This window comes from Oryzias latipes, chromosome 11 (genome assembly GCF_053564925.1).
Source record: "Oryzias latipes strain Hd-rR chromosome 11, Olatipes_Hd-rR_3.1".
NCBI classification, from domain to species: domain Eukaryota; kingdom Metazoa; phylum Chordata; class Actinopteri; order Beloniformes; family Adrianichthyidae; genus Oryzias; species Oryzias latipes.
Genome location: NC_136247.1, coordinates 21880894 through 21899206, shown reverse-complemented (window position 1 = coordinate 21899206; position 18313 = coordinate 21880894). Strand labels below are relative to the sequence as shown.

Here is an 18313-nt window from a genome sequence, read left to right as displayed (position 1 = left end):
TGCGTCCCAGGGCAGGAACAAGTTTAAAGTCTTTTAAATCGTGGGTCTTATTGCAGTCAGTCAGTAGGAAAAGATTGTTGCAAAATAGACTGAAGCTTAGATAAAAGTGACTTCTCATGAATGGAGGCGGGGCTAAGGGGCTAAATTTGGAGGGGTTTGTGTTTGCATTTACCTGTGTGTGTGTGTGTGTGTGTGTGACAGATGGGGTTTTAGGTAGGCACTGTGTCAGATCCTCTCTGGAGGACACAGAGAAAGAGAGAAAAGAAAGCAAAGATAAGGGCAGAAATGATGAGTTAAGAGAACATCACCTTAATGGAACATGGACCGGTGGTCACAGTGCAGCCAAGCAAAGAAACCCACAGCTACAGATGCTCTCACACCTACCACGGAGTATTAGGGCCACCATGACATGCAATAAATAAATATATCAGAATAAAGTCAATATTTTACAAGAATAAAATTACTATTTCAGAATTTGAACATTTTCATTTTGTGAGGCAAAACACAGTTTACTAAGAAAATTAGCAGCAACAACAAAGAACCGATATTGTTTTTCAGTATGACAGATGCTGGTTGGGCATTGGTTTCACATATAAGGAAATATTTAAGGCTGATTGCCACTGGTCCATCTGCAGTGCATCTTGTTGCGTTGACTCAAAAACATAATATCACACAGATTTGGGAGAAATGATTCGCCAACTGCAGGGATATCGCCGGTTACATCAACAGGCAATTCAGACCAAGACCCACTGAGTTGGTGATATAGATTATTGACCTACGAGGAGTTGATTTTCTGCAGCTCATGCTATCGGCAGTATAGCTGCGGTGGTCCAAATGCATTATGACAGATGAAAACCTCATGGCAGGGGTTTCCAAACTTTCTGCAAAGAGAGCCAGATTTGATTGCAATGGTGTGCTCATAACTACTTCACATAGAAAACTAATAAATATGTTTTTACCAAAATGACATTCGATTTGTCCATTTTTTTTCTCGTATGTCTTTTGGTATTGACCTCATTGAAAGAAGCGACAGTCCCTTAGCCTGTTAAGCTGACACAGTTGTTTCGTATTTTACTTAAAAAAATTCAGTTGTCCTGGAAACGTTATCTCTCACTATCAACTTTTCTTTTTTTGTTTCTAGTTGACATTATTAGAAATCAGCTAGGAAATGTCACAGAGGGGTCAGATGACAGTGTTGGCACATGCCTACAACGGCTTAAAATGTAATTTAGCCAACCACAGTCAAATCCTATACATAGCTTTTATAAAATGTTGGGGCCGCATATTAATTTTATAAAAGGAGCCTGCGGCTTGGTGGGAATTCAAACGCGGCTCGCATTTGGCCGACAGGACAGACTTTGGAGATGCAGCCTCATGGCATTGCCGTGAATGGATCCATTGATGGATTCAGTTGGCACATAATGTGGATGGAGGCTGACATCAATAACTTTATTTTTGAAAACGATCGGCTCACGAAAAATAACAATAACAACTTTTTTTTATACTTCTATGATTTCGTTTTTGTTAAATGACAACTTTTGTCTCTTAATTTTATTACTTTATTTTTCGTGAAATTATAAATTTTTCATAATTGTTAAACTTTATTCTCATAGAATTAAAACTTTTTTCACATAATTTTAAGGCTATAGCCAAGTAAAATTACAAATTTATGTATCATGATTTCATTACTTTATTCTCGTAAATATTTTCCTTCTTTCATATACTTTTGTGATTTTATTTTTTGTACAATTACAACTTTTTTCTTATAATTTTACTTTCATAAACTAGCAACCTTTTTATAAATAATTTTAAGACTTTATCTACATAAAATTACACTTTTTTTCTCATAATTTATCTTCTTTATTCTTGTAAATGTTGTACTTTTTTTAAATACTTCTATGATTTTATTTTTCATAAAATTACAACTTTTTTCTCATAATTGTACTGTTTCATTCTTAGATAGAGACTTTTCTTACAATCTCTTGACTTAATTCTACTCTTTTACTCATTTCCCATTTAAGAGTTTATCCAAGTAAAATTTCAATTTTTTCTTAGAATTTAACAACTTTATTCTTGTGAATTTTTTGATTTTATGATTTTATTCCTGTAATATTAAAACCTTTTTCTCAAAATTTTATGACTTTAAACAAAAAAAAATCATTCTCTCCCCATAATTTTACACCTTTTTTCTCATAAAACTACATTTTTTTCTCTCAATGTTTTATGACTTTTTTCTCATACTTCATGACTTTATTCTTATAGACCGCATGTATGTTTTTATTTACGGTGGCCCTAAAACTCCATCGTAGAAGCCAGCAATCATCTAAAAAGACATTTTGGGCCACTTAGTAGCAGCCCATGGTCACTACAAGGCTAGTCCTAAAAAAAAAGGACTCAAGGCTTTAGGACCCTTGGCCCACTGTTGCTAAGTAATATAGTTACAAAGCATGTAAGTGGCTGTTCAGTGTTACTGTTACTGTATGTGGGCAGCATTTTATATCAATGTAAATAATGCTACATTCTAAGACCCTACATACTGACCACAAAGCCCAATTTAAGAAAAGAAAAAAAAAACTTTTTTTTTTCTCTGTTTACTTTTTTATGCCACAGCTTTGCATTTATGTCTGTTTAATCTCAGGTAGCATTAGGGTTTCTTTTCCAAATGCCCTTCCCAAATGTCTTAGATATATCCACCTTTTTTCCACATATTTGTTAATTGATTGTTGAAATTTCTAGATTTTTCTCAAAAACAGCCCTCAGTTATCTATCCTAGCTTTTTGAATACTGCTCTAATTTACAAAAGGAGTAAACACTGGAACTTGTGAGGCTCAGCGGCTCTTCGGAGCACAGGGAAATAAAAACTGGATGTAATGCAAAATAAAACCCGAGGGCCAGATGGATAATCAATGTGCACTCATTAAAACTTATGTACTTTGAGCAAGCTGATATTTATGGAAGTGCACTGTGTAATGGATGTATGCATTTCCTCCTTTGACTGTGTGCAGTGATGTTTTGTGTGTTTTATTTGATCGATTTAGTGAAAGATTTAAAAACCACACTTTTTTGGGTGATTTGGATTTCAATTAGGCTTTCCTAATTGAGATGATGGAACTGCTTTCTCCTTTTAGCCTTTATGTAACTTTTTTATGCCGATTTATGTTATAAATATTTTACAGTAGCCTTTGCACCAACCTTTCTTTGATAATTTTCTCCATCAATTTTGCACTTGGTTGCCACTCCAAGAAGAAAAAAAAATTTGAAGAAAAAAATGTTTTTTTTCTTTTGGCTTTACAACCGTTGACTGTATAAGAGCTGGTGAGATCACATACTTTTATCAAGGCATCTTATTGATTGCTCAGTTTATAACTTGATTAACCTAAAACCTTAAAAAAACCTACCGTAAAAATTATCAGGATTAGCAAGAATATGTTATAAAAGGGTAGCAGAATAAGAATGGTTATTCTGACTAATATAGCTGTTTATGTCTCAATAGAAGTCAATGAGAATTTTCTGGGTTTTTGGAACCAGCAGGTATTTCCTGTTTTGAACACGAGGACACACACACACATATATATATATGTATATATATGTAACCAATTGTAAACCAATTTGTGTAACCAATTGTTTCCCTAAATCTTTTCAAACTCAAGTATTTTATGAAAGCAAGTTTACTTCACCTTGTTTATCCTTCTGGCCACAGGTTCAGAGGTTCCTTTTAACATCAGTTCCTATGGAAACATCTAATCGTATAGATAACATTTTAGATAAGAACTTTCCCTTCTGTCCCTGAAAAAGACATGCTCCTGAAAACACAAACATTAAATCAACACAATGACAACACAATCGTCAATGGGCTACAAAGCACACACCTCACCAGCAGTTCGTACCGTTACTGTAATTAATGTTACTTTAACCCCGTGATGATGAGATTGAGCCTCCATTCATCCGTAATCAGGCGGTGTTTCTGTGCCGCTATGGTTTGCTGACATCTTTGAACCGTCGATAAAATGCAACATTAACGCGGAGTGTGATGTGTAATCGTCTGTGCCCGGATTTCACAATCCGCACTGGCTTGGAAAACACTGCTGTTACTACAGCAGATGGTTGAATGTATGACTGTGTCACAGTGATGCCGTAATGGATGACTTTAACTCCCAGTGAAAGAAATGAAAGACAGCAACCAAAGGAACAAAGCACACTACTAATTTAGGGTTTGAGAGATCTGCCATCTGGGATAAATATGAGACAAACATTCAGCTCAGGGAGCCTGACTGTCACTGGCAAACCTTGCATCTCAACTGTAATAACTACATCAATATAATTAACACTCATAATTGCTTCATTCAAAATGGAAATAGTGGGATGAACTCCAGGTCATACAATGAAATCAAAATCAACCAATTACTTGTGACTTCTCTGAAAAGCACAAAGTTGTGATGAGTTTTAAATTGATATTTTCTTTTGTTTTTGTTTTTCTAAAAACTCTGCTAAAATCTGTTTTCCCCCTTCAGCCCCTCCCTTGTGATCAATATATAGCACAAAAATATAGGTATGATGAATGCTCCCGAATATATATGCAATAGATTTACAGATCAGAAGATTCTGCAGCAGTAAGAAAGAAAGAAGATAAGCACTCTCAGAGTGCAGAATCACAGTGGAACTTCGTCCACCTTTAGAGGGCAACAACCCTGTTTGTCATCCAGTAGACACTGTCCTCTTCGACGTTTATCAACATGAATACCTGCTTTTTTTTTTTTAGAAGAAGAAATGGTTTTTGTCATCATCTTCTAAATGTTTGAACCCATACGTTCTTTCTCAACAACGTTTTGATCCCAGCTTTGGCCCACCTCTCCATGTGTTGAGAGCTCGGGCCACTCTAGAATGTGCTTTAGTGCCAGAGTTTTCTGTTTCACAGTCTTTTACTCGTCTTTAGTCCATCTGTCCTCATTCTTTAAAGTCTGGAACATCTGTCCTCCAGGCCATATTTGCTCAGATCTGATTCATTAAGACGATGAACAGCTGACCCGTCGGAAGGACAACCTTAGGTTTGACGGATTCAAGTTCTTTCCTGACCCTCCTCATTTCTGTTTGTAGTTCAGTCGAGGGATGTCTCCGTCTTGTTAGCCTCCCGTCTTTACCACTGGATGGGCAGTTTATCCGTCAGATGACTCAGTCTCCAGCTTCCTTTTAGAATCCTTGTAGTTTTGCTTTGCTCTAATCCCAGCTCAGTTGGGATTAGAGCTGCATCTCCAGAGATCCCCAGTTTAGGATTTAGTCTCTTTTCAAATCAACTTTTACCACTATCTGCTAGCATTAGCCTCCTTAGATTCAATTGAAGTATAGAAAGACTAGAGACTAGTAAATTCCATCTGTGGTTGCCATGGAGACAGGGCAATGTCCTGCCTTGTTGCTATGATGCTATATACCATAGTCGTTATGGATAGCAAGTAAACCAGAGTTTTGCTAACTTTCCGTTTTTAAACTGGATAAAAGTTTTTTTTGATTCACAGTGTCTTGCATGACATCTTCATTTTAGACTTCCTCATTCTGTGACTGCTGGGAATTGCAGTCTCCTTGGGGGGGGGGAAAATCTAAGCCTTTGTGGGAAAATTTGCTATAAACAATTGAACTCTGTGCATTCCATGTTGCGTATTCACTGCCGCGCCCACCATTTGTGCTCTTCTAAAGACAAGAAGAACCTAAAGTACAAAAATCTTCATTAGGTTCTCCATCTCACAGAACGTGGCTATTAGTTTGCAGTGTTATTGTTCGGTCACAGAGCAAAGATGTTTTCTCAGTTTGACACCCTAACTGTTGTTCTTTCCAACTTTTCCCTGGAGCGATCCTCTACTTTCAATTGTCAAATCAAAGTGCTGCTTTTTTAGGGGGAATCAACGCTGGCTTTTGGTTTCAGCTGGATAGTTCCTTTCTCTGCAGAAGGATTTCCTGAACCAAAAGAGGAGGTCTTTGGCACTGAGACCGCACTGTTGGTAATGTTGGAGTTTGAGTCACCGGTTTCCTCTTCACGGCCCTGTACCAGTCGTGGTCCCAAAAGGTAACTGTGTTATGGAATTCTGGTATGGATAACCCATCCTCAGACCATGGTGCACACAGTGTTGAGATTTGGATCAAATCTGACAGCTTTCCCCTCCACCGCTTTAGCATTGGTGTTGTACATGGGGTTCTCGAAGGCTGCCTGTCCATTGTTGTTTTCATGGACCGAACAGCCGGTGTACTGTGTTTTTGGTGTCGTTCTGTGAAGAAGAAAAAAAGAGATCACAGAGAAAGTATTACGTCTTCGTATTTTTAATTGCCTAATAATATTTACATAATTAAGCGGTTGGTGGACAAAAGTGAATGCATGCAAAGTGTATGGGCATAATAAACAGGATTTGAGAAGGATTAGAGAAAGAACAAACAGCCCGTCCAAAACTAATTCTTTCAGTATGTCTTTTCTGTTCCATATTAGCAGCAGAACAGGCGTTATCAGCATCTGTTAACAATGCAAACACCACTCATTTCTGCTTAAAACCTTGTCTCAGAAGAATCCAATTTACCGCCATCTAAACAAGGACTACTTTGCATTGCAGTGTGCAGAAAAATGGTGGCTTAAAAGTCTCTTAGCACTACAAGAGTCAAACCACAGAAGCAGCTAGTGTTTTCACAAATTAGACATCCTCTTGAAATGACAGTAATCCTCTTGGAATAACCGTGGAAAAAACACAGGGAAGAAGTGAAGGTGCACTGAGACGCACACATTCGTATGCTAAAGCTCTGGAAAAAGGACAGAGGTATTTTTAGCACGTACCTTTGTTTGTAGAGATAGAAGCCAAAGCCGGTAAAAATTAGAGCAAAGAAAGGCACCAAAATGGCAATGGCCACAGAGCTGCTGTTGGTTCCAAGCTGGGGGGGTGGCATGTTTTGACTCTCAGACATATTCAGACCTGTAATGGACACATGTATTTGTTCAGTGTTAAGTCTCTATTTGCTTCAAGGAAACAGACATTTTCCTTAACACATAATAATGGAATCCAGTAGTGGTGCAACAACTAAGCAACATAATCAATACATTGATTTATATTCTTACGATCCAACCAGATCGATATGTCTGAGGCGACTTGTTTATTGAATCAACCCTATACCATTTTAAAGATGTTTCAAAATGGCATAAAGATAACTGATATTGGTAAATACCATTTGGATTAAGGCACTGTAGGGTTATTTTACTACCACGCAGGTTGAATCTTTGGCTAAAGATGCCCTGGATTGATTTTAGTTCAGTGAATCAAATCGTTCAAAATGAACTGATATCGTCTATGAATCGTATCGTCAACCCCAAGTTATGATATGAACCAAATCGTTGTTCAAATGAAACGTTACACCCATACAACGCAGTAACTGTATAGCAGCTTGGGTTGGATGGTTGTGCAGCAACAAAACATTTAGTGTAAAAAGTGAGTAGAAGTTTTTTTTAACAGTTATTGAGGCTACCTAAGCCAAAATGTCTCTTACTATGTCCACCAAAGCTCAACACATGATGGGAAAGAGAGAATTACCAAGTCTTTGTAGACCAAACTGTCCATAGTCTTTTCCCTGAATGAAACCTTGGAACACATAACTCAAACCATCAGGCTCTGCTGATACCTTTGGAGAAAGAACAGTAAGGTAAAGGGAGATCCAACGGTATGGTAAAGTCATATTCTTGAATGCTTACAATGAATTAATGAAGAGTAAAACAAGCTTTATTTGTCATAAACAGAATCAACACAAGGTTAACAATGCCATGAAATGCTTGGAATAAGCAGAACCGTTTGAAATGCTCGACAGAAACGCTCGACAGGTACTCATAGCTTAGAAGTACTTTGCAAGAATGGTAACTCAAAGCCAAAGTATCAATATATAATATTTTAACAATTTGAACAATATTTTGAAATTATTTTTGCAGAGTTGTCAGTTAAAAGAGTAGGAAAAGGTTTTGTCAAAACCTGACTGGTACTCAAAAAAAATAAAAAATAAAAACTAAGCAAAAGGTTACATATAAGATAAGGTACAACACTCTTTTCTTTGGGTCTATATCATAGACTTGAATAGTGGAAGAGAAAAACATGACATGACAGCATTTAGAGGATTTCTCTGGATTGCCTCTTAGTTTGTTTGACTTTACTGTAGTTTTATGCAACAAAAACTTACAAATCCATCCATGGTCCAGGAGTCATCTATAATCTTGGCTGGTGAGATGGTTGATTCTTTCAGTTGACTTCCCTGGTTCACATAGTTGACTTGGTACATCAGCAGCAACAGTCTGGCCTCAGAAGCTTTATACACCCCTAAAAAGACAATTTAATACTCTGTTTATGATATAACAAGATACTTTTGAGCTGTCTCACCAAAGAAATTTGCAGTTTTTTCTACTTTCTTTGTACTTTTTGTACAACACACCACCTTATGATATACATACTTAACTGGTTTTAGTTTGAAACTTTTTAATGGCGAAAGGTGTATACTTGCTTTATAACTTACCGCTCATAGGATGTATATGTCTTTAACAGCTTATCTTTCTCAAGTATCTAAACTAAAGCATCTCAGCAATTTAGGTCTCAAGCTGTGTAGTTTTAAGTACAAAAAACATGTGGACAAAGGGATATTTACTCTTCCTTAAGCACTGCTTTCAGCGTGAACCAGGGTTAAAGGAAACTTGACATCTTCAAAAAGGAAACATTGCACTTTTTAAGCTCTGGCTTTTGTGTTGATCTGCTGGTTCAGCTTTAGCTGTTATTGATCTAAACCTGCTCTTTTAAGCTACATGAAACATGTCAATGGAGTAATAGTAGTGTGGTTGTGCCTTTCGATTTTTGTGCTCTCTGCTACTTCAGGAACTGGTTCTGGCTTCCACTGGAGTCAAGGTTTAAAACTGTTTGTAACCCCTACTGATGCAGTCAGGGACCCCATGAGGTTTGTATGTCCGTGTCAAACGTGCGCATTAAGAAGCAGCACAGCATGTAACGGTGTTTATAGCTGGAGCTCAATACTAACATAAAAAGAAATTGCTTGTTTTCACAGTGGGTATCAACATTTTACTACAATATCCTGTAGTACTGAACCGTAAACATGATAAATGACCATGGCGTTATGTTTTAGTCATGCATCTTAGTACTACTACTATGTTCCTGTTCACATGCAGTAAGGCATTGCAGAATGTAGGAGTGCTGAGTCACATGCCTGACAGGAGAAGCTCCATGTTGCCGTTGCTGAGAGTGACGTTGACTCGGCCAGTTGTGGAGTTGAAGCTTGTGATGCTCAGAGTCATTGGCTGCTTCCTCCCACGGTAATTATAAGAACCCTTCCATATGTAGTTTGGAGCAAAGACATCATCTGGAACTGCAGGGTAAAGAATATATATTAAGATTTAGCTTGAGGATATTTAAAAAAAACAACAAAAAACCTCCTGCCTGTAAATAACTTTATCCTTAAAAGTCTTTATCATCTTTCCAGTTTTCCCTGCCAATAAAAAAGTCCGTCCATCCCTATTCTTAACTCACTATATCCCTTTTCTGAGTCACAGGGTTGCCACAGCCTGTCTTTGCTACTGTTGGGCGAAGGCGGGGTACATTATGGACAGGTTGCTGTCTGCTCCAGTTTGGGATCTTTGTGGGCCAGATCAAGAGGGATTGATTTTACTGAGAGAAGGTACCATGAATTAGACATTTCATCGCCTGCAAGTGTAGTTTCATTGAACTATTGGGTTGTCATCTGTTCCTTGTTTGCATAATCCCACATAATGTCCACATGTATTGATCATAACCTTTGCTCATTGCTGATTGGTATGGCTACTCAATGTCATATAGAATTCTCCAATATGCTTGAGCACTGTAGTTAACCCTTTAACACCGGAGCTTTGGCTCCAGTATCGACATTCTTTGAACTACCATAACTTTTCACCCACTTACGCAAGTAACGAAATAAAAAAAACAAAAAATCGGATGCTAGTTTCACACCACCCTCCGCAACGCATGTTCAAATGACCACCACTTAATGTAAATGCACGTTTCAAGTTTCTGCATTAAAAGCTCTTACCTTCACGCATTGTTACACGTGTTTTAAAGTTTGTTTTCCTGCTCTACGTACGAATCGCGTGGCCATTGAACGCGCGCTGAAAGTTAAACCACGGGAATGCAAACTGCTTGAAAAGTGATCATTAAGGAGAAATTAATAATTGCGGTTTGTGCTCGTCCAGAATTCTATAATACCATATTTCAAAATAGAGTTATGAAAGAAAAAGGCTGAAGCAAGATTTGTACCGCTACAACATTTTGCACCAAGCTTCTTACAATCGTAGGTACATGTGATAGGATCAGATAGCAATAGTCCAGTGTAAACACTGTATTCCAAAAGCATGATCTTGAACACGCTATCGTGTGTGCGTAGCACGAAGCGGAGTAAAGCAGATTTGCACTGAAATGCAACACGGTACAAGAGTGAAATGCTTACACAATCAAGGTAACATCATCAATTTTTTGTCATGGAGAAAATCAGCTTTGTGCGATATGCAATGCCACTTTGTTTTGTTGAAAATCCATTAATTGCAGTTTACAGTAGTTGAAAGAGCTTGTGTTATTTAGGTGTAGCGGGTGACATCTTAGGTGTTAAAGGGTGAAATGTGTGGAGTTGTTTCTGCTATATCTGAATGGTAGATCCTTTTAGGAGGACAGATATTTTTCTGCAGACAGTAAAAGTAGACCATGTCATGTCAAAAGTTCTACATAGGTGGATGTCTATCTTCCTGACCTGATGACTGATTGTTGATCTTAGAAACTACTGTATTCCGCTCTGAGGTCTATCAAAAGCCTCGACAAGATTCCTCTTTCTCTCGTGTGCCTGTCTTTCAAATGTCTGTTCTGAACTCTCTCAGGTTGGACTGGGTTTGCCCATGTGCTTTTGTTCTCTTGCAGCTCGGTGTGCATCCTGGATGGGACTTCTATTTCTGGCCAATTATTTTCTTGGCCTGTCTCAAGCTTGTCTTCAGTCTACCAGCTAGAACTAGTTTTTGCTCAGCAGTTTGTTACGAAACAGAAAGGTTTCACATACACAGAATTGTGACACTAAAAAAAACTAATAACATTTTGGGATGATATGATTCATGTTTCTGTTCAATTTAAGCACAGGAAAATGGTATTTAAGATTTAATACAGGAAAAAAATCAGCAGAAAGAACAATAGCTGTTGTTAAAGTGATAAAAAAAGACGGCTATACCAGCTTCGGGTGGAATTGTGAAATAATACTGACCATTTAGTTTGGGGCTGGGTGTTCCTATTACCGGTTTCACAGGTTTTTTCTTCTCTCCAGCTGCATTCAAAGAACATATGGAGAAACATGGAGGAGAAATAAAATTCCATGTCAAAACTTTTTCTAACTTAAAAGATTTTCTGCTAATATAAAAAAAAGAAAATTTTTGTTCTATACACACTAAGTACCAAATGACCCCAAGTTTTAAAGGATAATTGAAGTATAACAGCTACAGACTTTTGCCTGATCTCCAGAACAGTATGGTTGTACAGTGAGATCCAAATGTGTCATAATGTATGTTGTAATAAAATACATTACAAGTCATGACCTGCCCTCTATTGATCATAAACATAACCGAAAGAGAAGAATGTAGTATTAAAACAATGAAAAGTTATGTAGATGATCAGAAAAATGTCTGGTTTTCTGGTCTGGAGCTAAAGTTAAGTATCCGCATGATTTGGTACAGATGGTGTGCTGTGAGAGGGCCCCTAATCTCACTTAACACAGTAAGATTTATTGGTTGAAAAAACAGCATGTGGACTTTTTTTCCCTTTAGCTATCCTGTACATAAGAGAGGTTCAGCTCTGGTTCTTGTGAGCCATAACTCTGCTTGTTTTCCAACTTTACTCGCCCAGGTTGTTGTTGACTACTCATGGTTCTGACTGGTTGAACACATTTAACTCAGGTAATTAGCAGCAACCTAATAAGTTGGAGTGATCTGAAAAAAAAAAAAAAAAACTAAGGCTGAAGTTTTCTAACCCATCCCATTGTTTTATCTTATTTAGAGGGTCAGTTGGGCTTTTGAACAGGACAAATCCAAACTTCCCACTCTGATCATTTTTTGATCTATTGTAAAAGTGTTCCCAGTGGTCTTTTAATAATGATTATGCTGTTTTTAGCCAAAATCAAAACAACTGTGTCATTTTCTAGGCCCCCCACAACCCTACTCTAACATTACCGGAAATGGTAATGGTAAACAGAAATGGTTAAAAATATTATCCAGTCAGTTTTGAGCCAGATACCAGTTCAGACAAGGAAAACGAAGACGTTCATGGATCTAGTTGTCTACAAATGGATCAGAATGGAGCAGAGCAGGAGGCTTTTGGCCCGCCCAGTATATATTTTTTTCATCTGCTCCTGATTCACCACAATTTGAATAAAGAAATACCCAGAAGTGCAATTTTTCACTTAATTTTCCTTATATATGTCCTCCATCATCATAAAAATGCCACAAGGAAATGTAAAAAATACCAAAAACACTTTTTTTTTTTATCAGAGTGGGTCTTTCAGCAAAGGTGAATAGAATTAGGCCATCAAGGAAATGCCTGTCATGCGGAAGCTGACATTAAGCGAGTCACCCACCTCGACACACAGGCATTTTTCCAGTCCAAGTGCCATCATTCTTGCAGACCCTGTGTTCAGAGCCTCCTGCCAGGAAGTAGCCATGCTGACAGCTGTAAACCAGGGTGTAGCCAAACCCAGGCAGATCCATCCCCACCACATCCACATGGAGTGGGCTCTCTGGCTGCTTACAAGCATGAGCTAGAGTTCAGAAAAGCAGACATTTTTGCATGAGTTGGGTAGATGGCAACAGTAAAAGGATAAAGATCTTCAAAGATTGTTTCCTACGTATGCATTCGGGTTGAGTTCCGCTCCATGTAAGGTCGGGTTGGCAGGTTCTGGAGGAAGATCCCTGAATTAAATGACCGGGCTGGCAGTGAAATGACACAATACTCCCCACCTACAATAAGAGATAGAAGTACACACACACAATGAAAGGAGTTTGCTGACTAATGCTGAAAGAGTCTAAAGACCGTCGAAGGAAGTTGATGGCAGAGGAATAGTATGATAGATAACTCTAATTTAGCTTATGGGGGGCTGTACTTATAAAAAATGGATTAGTGTTGTGCTAGAAAATACTTTACAAACAAAATGCTTACTTCTAATTACTTTAAAGCACAGTGAAGGGGGCCTTGAAGTGGACAGATGTATTAAAAAAGTGCATAAATGCTCTGCTATGATGTATAGATGCAACAACAGCAGAGCAGGAAATTTTTATTGTCATATTTCCCAGCCTTTTCGACTAACCGTAATTTTTCGCAATATGAGCCGTGTTTTTTTTTTTTTGTGCGACTTATACTCAGGAGCGACTTATGTGAGACTTTTTTCAAACATAAATAGAAACCATGGAAATCTATTATTTTAGCCTTTAACGGTTGTTTTCCACTAAGAACAACTAGAGGGTACTGTTGTTGTGTGTATCAATATTTGCCACTGACAGCAATGCAGATGTATTGCCGCTGATAGCACCGTCATTCAGATGAAGCTCCTGCAGTAGAAGGTAACAATTGCGGTTCAAAAAAAAAAAAAAGGAGAAATAACCTCATGAACCCAGACATGGAGATCTGTTTGCCAACACTTTTGTAGAGCTCTTCAAAATAAACCTCATCTCTCAACATCATCCATGTCTTCAGTGCATTGTAAATGAGATCTACAGTCAATGTAGCAATAATGCTAAAAACTCGACGGTAGCTTCTACGACACGATGAGATGTTGTGATGAGAGCGTCTAGTTTATGTAGACATTTTTGGATGAGGAGGAAGCCTCAAGTTTGACACACACTGACAAAGAGGCAGCGGAGGATAATTTGACGCATGAATTGCGTTCGGTGTAAATGTAACATCATGGCAGAGTTGTTAACAAGTATTGCACTTTTCTCCCAAAAGTGTCACTAATGCTTCGGATCGACTTATACATAGTGTTTTTTTTCTTTAATATGCAATTTTTTTGGCTTCTGTGACTTAAACTCCGATGCAACTTGTACTCTGGAAAATGCTGAACCTCTTTTTCAGGATGAGGATAACTTAATTTGTTCCTATTCATGAGAGAATGTTTTTTTTTTAAGTGAATATAAAATAAAACTGAATGCATGAGTTATCCTCAGTGCCCTAGGCTTTTCCTCCTGACAGGGTTATCAAAGCAAACCCAGTTTGTGACAGGCTGGGGACTGCTGTTTCACAATATCCCCTCCCTCTGTTCCTTATCTCTTTAGCTGCCTGCAACATTGATTCCTAACTACCAAATGAAGGTAAATTATGCTGAAATATGCCTGAGAAGTACTTTTTAAAAGGAGCAGTGGGGCGTATTATAATTTCTCTCATAATACGCCTGGCTGTTAAACGTCCCTCAGTAAAGGAGGGCTGCATTAAATCACTTTTGTAATTAGTTTGTGAGCCAAATACCCTTCCAAATGCTCAGTTATTTGTTTTGAATAAAATAAGAAACTCAAACCGAAGATCTCTTTAGGGGAGCAGAGCTGTCCAAATATTTCAGACACGGAGAACAAAGCGCTTCAAAAGCAAAGCTTTTTTCACATTTTACACAAAGGAATGTAGAAAAGCAAAACTGGAGTATAAAATTTGTTGTAGTCAAACATTGGAGTGGTCTCTCAGGCAACTTCTTCTTGTAATTTTTGTTTTTTTTTCTTTTCTTTCATAATATCCACATTAACTTGATTTTAATTTTGCCTTCTGGATTCTTGGGGATGAAACAGTCATTGATAACTTGAATAGGAACATGAATTGAATAGGAAACACTGAATAAAGTATAAGTCTGTTTATGTCACGTTTATCTTAATTATTGTTTTCTGAGCTGTTATTACTTAGTCTTGCTGTTACCTTACATAACCATTAGTATCTTATTTGATGCACACATTTCTGACACCCCTATCTCATTTGCATGATCCAAACTTTCCTTAAAAACCAATTGGACACAACTTCGTACTTGATTTCTGACCCGTAGTTCATCATCATTCCACTAGGGGCAGTAGAGGGGCTTATCCTGCTCATTTCAAAATGACTTTTTCAAAACTTTAGGGTGGGAATAACTTTTCTATTGTTTTTATTATTTCAAATGAGTACTTGGTGTATTGAAATTATGCAAAATTTATTGAGGAATATTTTTTACAACAGAGTTACACCATGTTAAGAATGTATGCATCAAATCTGAGACAGTGGCTAAATAAGGTGTGCTTTTTTTCCTTCTCACAAAAGTCAAACACACATTTTTGTGAACAAAAACGTCCTAAACCACCCAACGTATCATAAGTGATTCAATCTATATTTAATAAAAAATTTATTATTTGTTTGTTCAAAGCATTTAAAAAACATGTTATTTCCAGAAAATTTGAATTTTCTCTTAATTAATTAATGTAGTGAGTTTTACAGTTAAATTCCATAAGATTTTAGATCAATTGTTTGCTAATTACAACTATTCCCTTCTCTGCTTCTGTGCCGGTCCCAAGCCCGGATAAATTGAGAGGGTTGCGTCAGGAAGGGCATCCGGCGTAAAACATTGCCAAGTTAACCATGCGATTCATCTTTAAAAGAGAGGTTGTTTCACTGTGGCGACCCTTGATGGGAAAAGCCGAAGGAGAAAGAAAAGTTTGCTAATTACATCTGAATATTTAAAAAAAAAAAAAAAATTAATATCAGCACCAAATCTTAAAGTTAAGGTTGAAATACAACTAAAAGAAAAATACATGATTTTTTTTTCTTTTTTGAGGAATTTGAAATTTTTTGAGGTCAGACTCTATCTATCTATCTATCTATCACGGAGAAAATATTGTTCTTTTCTTAAAAGTTTCCTTACAATAACTTTCTATCTTCATTTAAAAAGAAAAGTTGACTAAGACTAAACTTTAGAATAGATGCTTACCTTGAAACCAAATGTCCGATTTAAGGAGCCATAGCGTGGAGTTCCTGGGTTTTCACAGCTTGTTCTTGTTGGTTCTGATTAAAAAAAAGAAAAAAGAAAGAGAATATTAAAAAAGAAAACAGAAGTTAGGTGATTAAAGTCAAAATCTATCAGGGATACAAATAAGAAGCGATTTTTTCCTAATTCTTCTCCATGTTGTCATGGTAACAGTGACTTATATGTGTAATCTGGACAGCAGGGGGCAGTAGTGATGTATCAGAAAAAGAAGCAGCCTGCTCCAAGAGGTGTGTGTGTGTGTGTGTGTGTGTCTGTGAGTGTGCGGTAGGGTCATCAGCATGTAGAGCACATCCTTACTCAGAGCTCGATTCAATACAGCTTCCGAAATGACAGATTCACTCTTCACTTCTCTTTACCTCTCCTCCTCTAACTTTCTATCTACCCAACTCTTTTTTTTCTAACCTTCTTTCTGTGTTCTTCTTTTTTTTTGCCTCTCTTTGTGCCCACTCCTTTTGCTCCCCCCTATCTGTCCCTTCATGCCACCACCTCTCTTTGCCCACCCCCTCCTTTAACCTCGTCTGTCTTATTTAAGGAGCAGGCTGCTTTACCTCAGAATTCATTCTGTTGCAGTCACATGGTAATATACATCACACACTAACATACAGCCACAATCACGCACTAATAAATCACATTCACACACATGCGGGCAGCACTGCACTGCATTCTGAGCTCATTTGGATCATGGATAAAAAACTGAAGCAGCTCTGTGAATCCCATTGTGGGTGTGTGTGTGTTTGTGTGTGAGTGCAACAGTGTTGGTCTCAGATTTAAGCCTGAAATGGAGCAATGGGATGAAACTTACACTGAGGCTTCCTCTTTCTCAGCTGTTACATACCAAGTCTTTTCATCAATCCTACAAGCCTTCATAGACAGACTGCTTTTTAAATTCTATCACTGTTATGATAGAAAGTGTAATGCTACGTTCACACCGGCCTCAAGAACGCCGGTTGTTGAACGCGCTCTTAGCATACGGAGCTCACACTGGACTATCACCACCCGGTCCTAGCGCATGTACCAACAGTATGAAGAGGCTTGATGTGAAATGTCAAAGCGGTGCAAATCTCTAAATCTTGCTGCCGGCTTTTTTTTCTATCCTGATATATGAAAGACTTGCTGTCATATAATTCTGTGAAATAAAAAGGACGTTACCTATAAGTCACTACCAAATCCAAGTCCCTGATTGGTCAAAGTTAAACTGGTTTAGCTTTCAATGCGCCTTCAATGGCCATATGTTTTGAATGTAGAGCCAACAAACTGACTTGCAACGTGGAATGTGAACGTTTTGAATGCGGATAAATGCATGTACTGTATACATAGACTGTCTTTTTATTTCATTGGACATGAAAAGTGAGACATAAAGACGTAAGGTAAAGCTAGTAAAGCTCTTTTGCATTACAAATAATGTAGATCAGAGGTGCTCAACATGTCGATCAGGATCTACCAATGGAGGTGTGGGTAGATCGTGGGCCGTCAAAGACAAATAAACAAAATTATATGTGTATATTATTTTTAAAATTGCAATCAGCCAGAGAAGTATGTCACTTGATTGACATGCAGACCAGCAAATTGAACATCCTCTGATACATACATCACTGCAAATGCAGTTCCACAGCACTAAGCACGGCACTCCAATGGCAGAAAGAATATTTTTCTGCCTTCTAAACTTCAGAAAGAGTGGAGCAATTAGCAACAGACTCCTAACTGTGGATGTAGCTTCTAATGCTTCATTTTTCTCGACAGACCCAATGTCAGACACAAAAAGAACCTCAAACATAGTTCGTTCGTTTTCCGTTCAGTTTATATAAATCATATTAGTGAAAGAGAGCAAAGATCCACTGGGACTTCCAGATACAGACTGACAGGATGATAATGGCGATAAGGTAACTTCATGACTTTATATATATAAAACACTGAAATAACCCAGTAGGATTGTTTAAATTTTTTATCAACCTTGATCCAAGAGTAGCATCATCAATTGCATAGTCGAATGTGAACAGCCAGTACTTTTACGTTCCTTTTAAACTGCCTACGCTTTCTCCAGAAAAATTCAGTATAATCCACAGAGTATTGTTGTTCTTTCTTTTAATTGCACATTCTAGAAAAAGTAGAACAAATTGAAACAGTAAACAAGTGTCTGTCATAAAACGTTGTTTATGCTGGATAGTAGAGAGCTTTGTGTTCGTGGGAAAATAGACAGTGAGTGAACTCCACTGCACAGTGTGGACATAGCATTTTTGCTGTGCGTGACAATCCTTTG

At 37.7% G+C, this 18313-nt stretch overlaps 1 protein-coding gene across 9 annotated transcripts in view; it reads right to left on the bottom strand.

Moving 5' to 3' along the window:
* Positions 1-1871: 1871 nt before the first annotated feature.
* The window catches only part of csmd3b (CUB and Sushi multiple domains 3b), a 478594-nt gene continuing 462152 nt past the window's right edge, over positions 1872-18313 (bottom strand). For all 9 annotated transcript variants that reach the window (XM_078954985.1, XM_078954986.1, XM_078954981.1 and 6 more), the window contains 9 exons: positions 16000-16073; positions 12913-13024; positions 12646-12825; positions 11284-11343; positions 9220-9378; positions 8191-8327; positions 7557-7644; positions 6809-6944; positions 1872-6254 (listed from right to left, as the gene is read on the bottom strand). In XM_078954985.1, coding sequence (XP_078811111.1) covers positions 6095-6254; positions 6809-6944; positions 7557-7644; positions 8191-8327; positions 9220-9378; positions 11284-11343; positions 12646-12825; positions 12913-13024; positions 16000-16073 — 1106 coding nt within the window. In that variant the 3' untranslated portion in view covers positions 1872-6094. The remainder of the gene's footprint in view (positions 6255-6808; positions 6945-7556; positions 7645-8190; positions 8328-9219; positions 9379-11283; positions 11344-12645; positions 12826-12912; positions 13025-15999; positions 16074-18313) is intronic.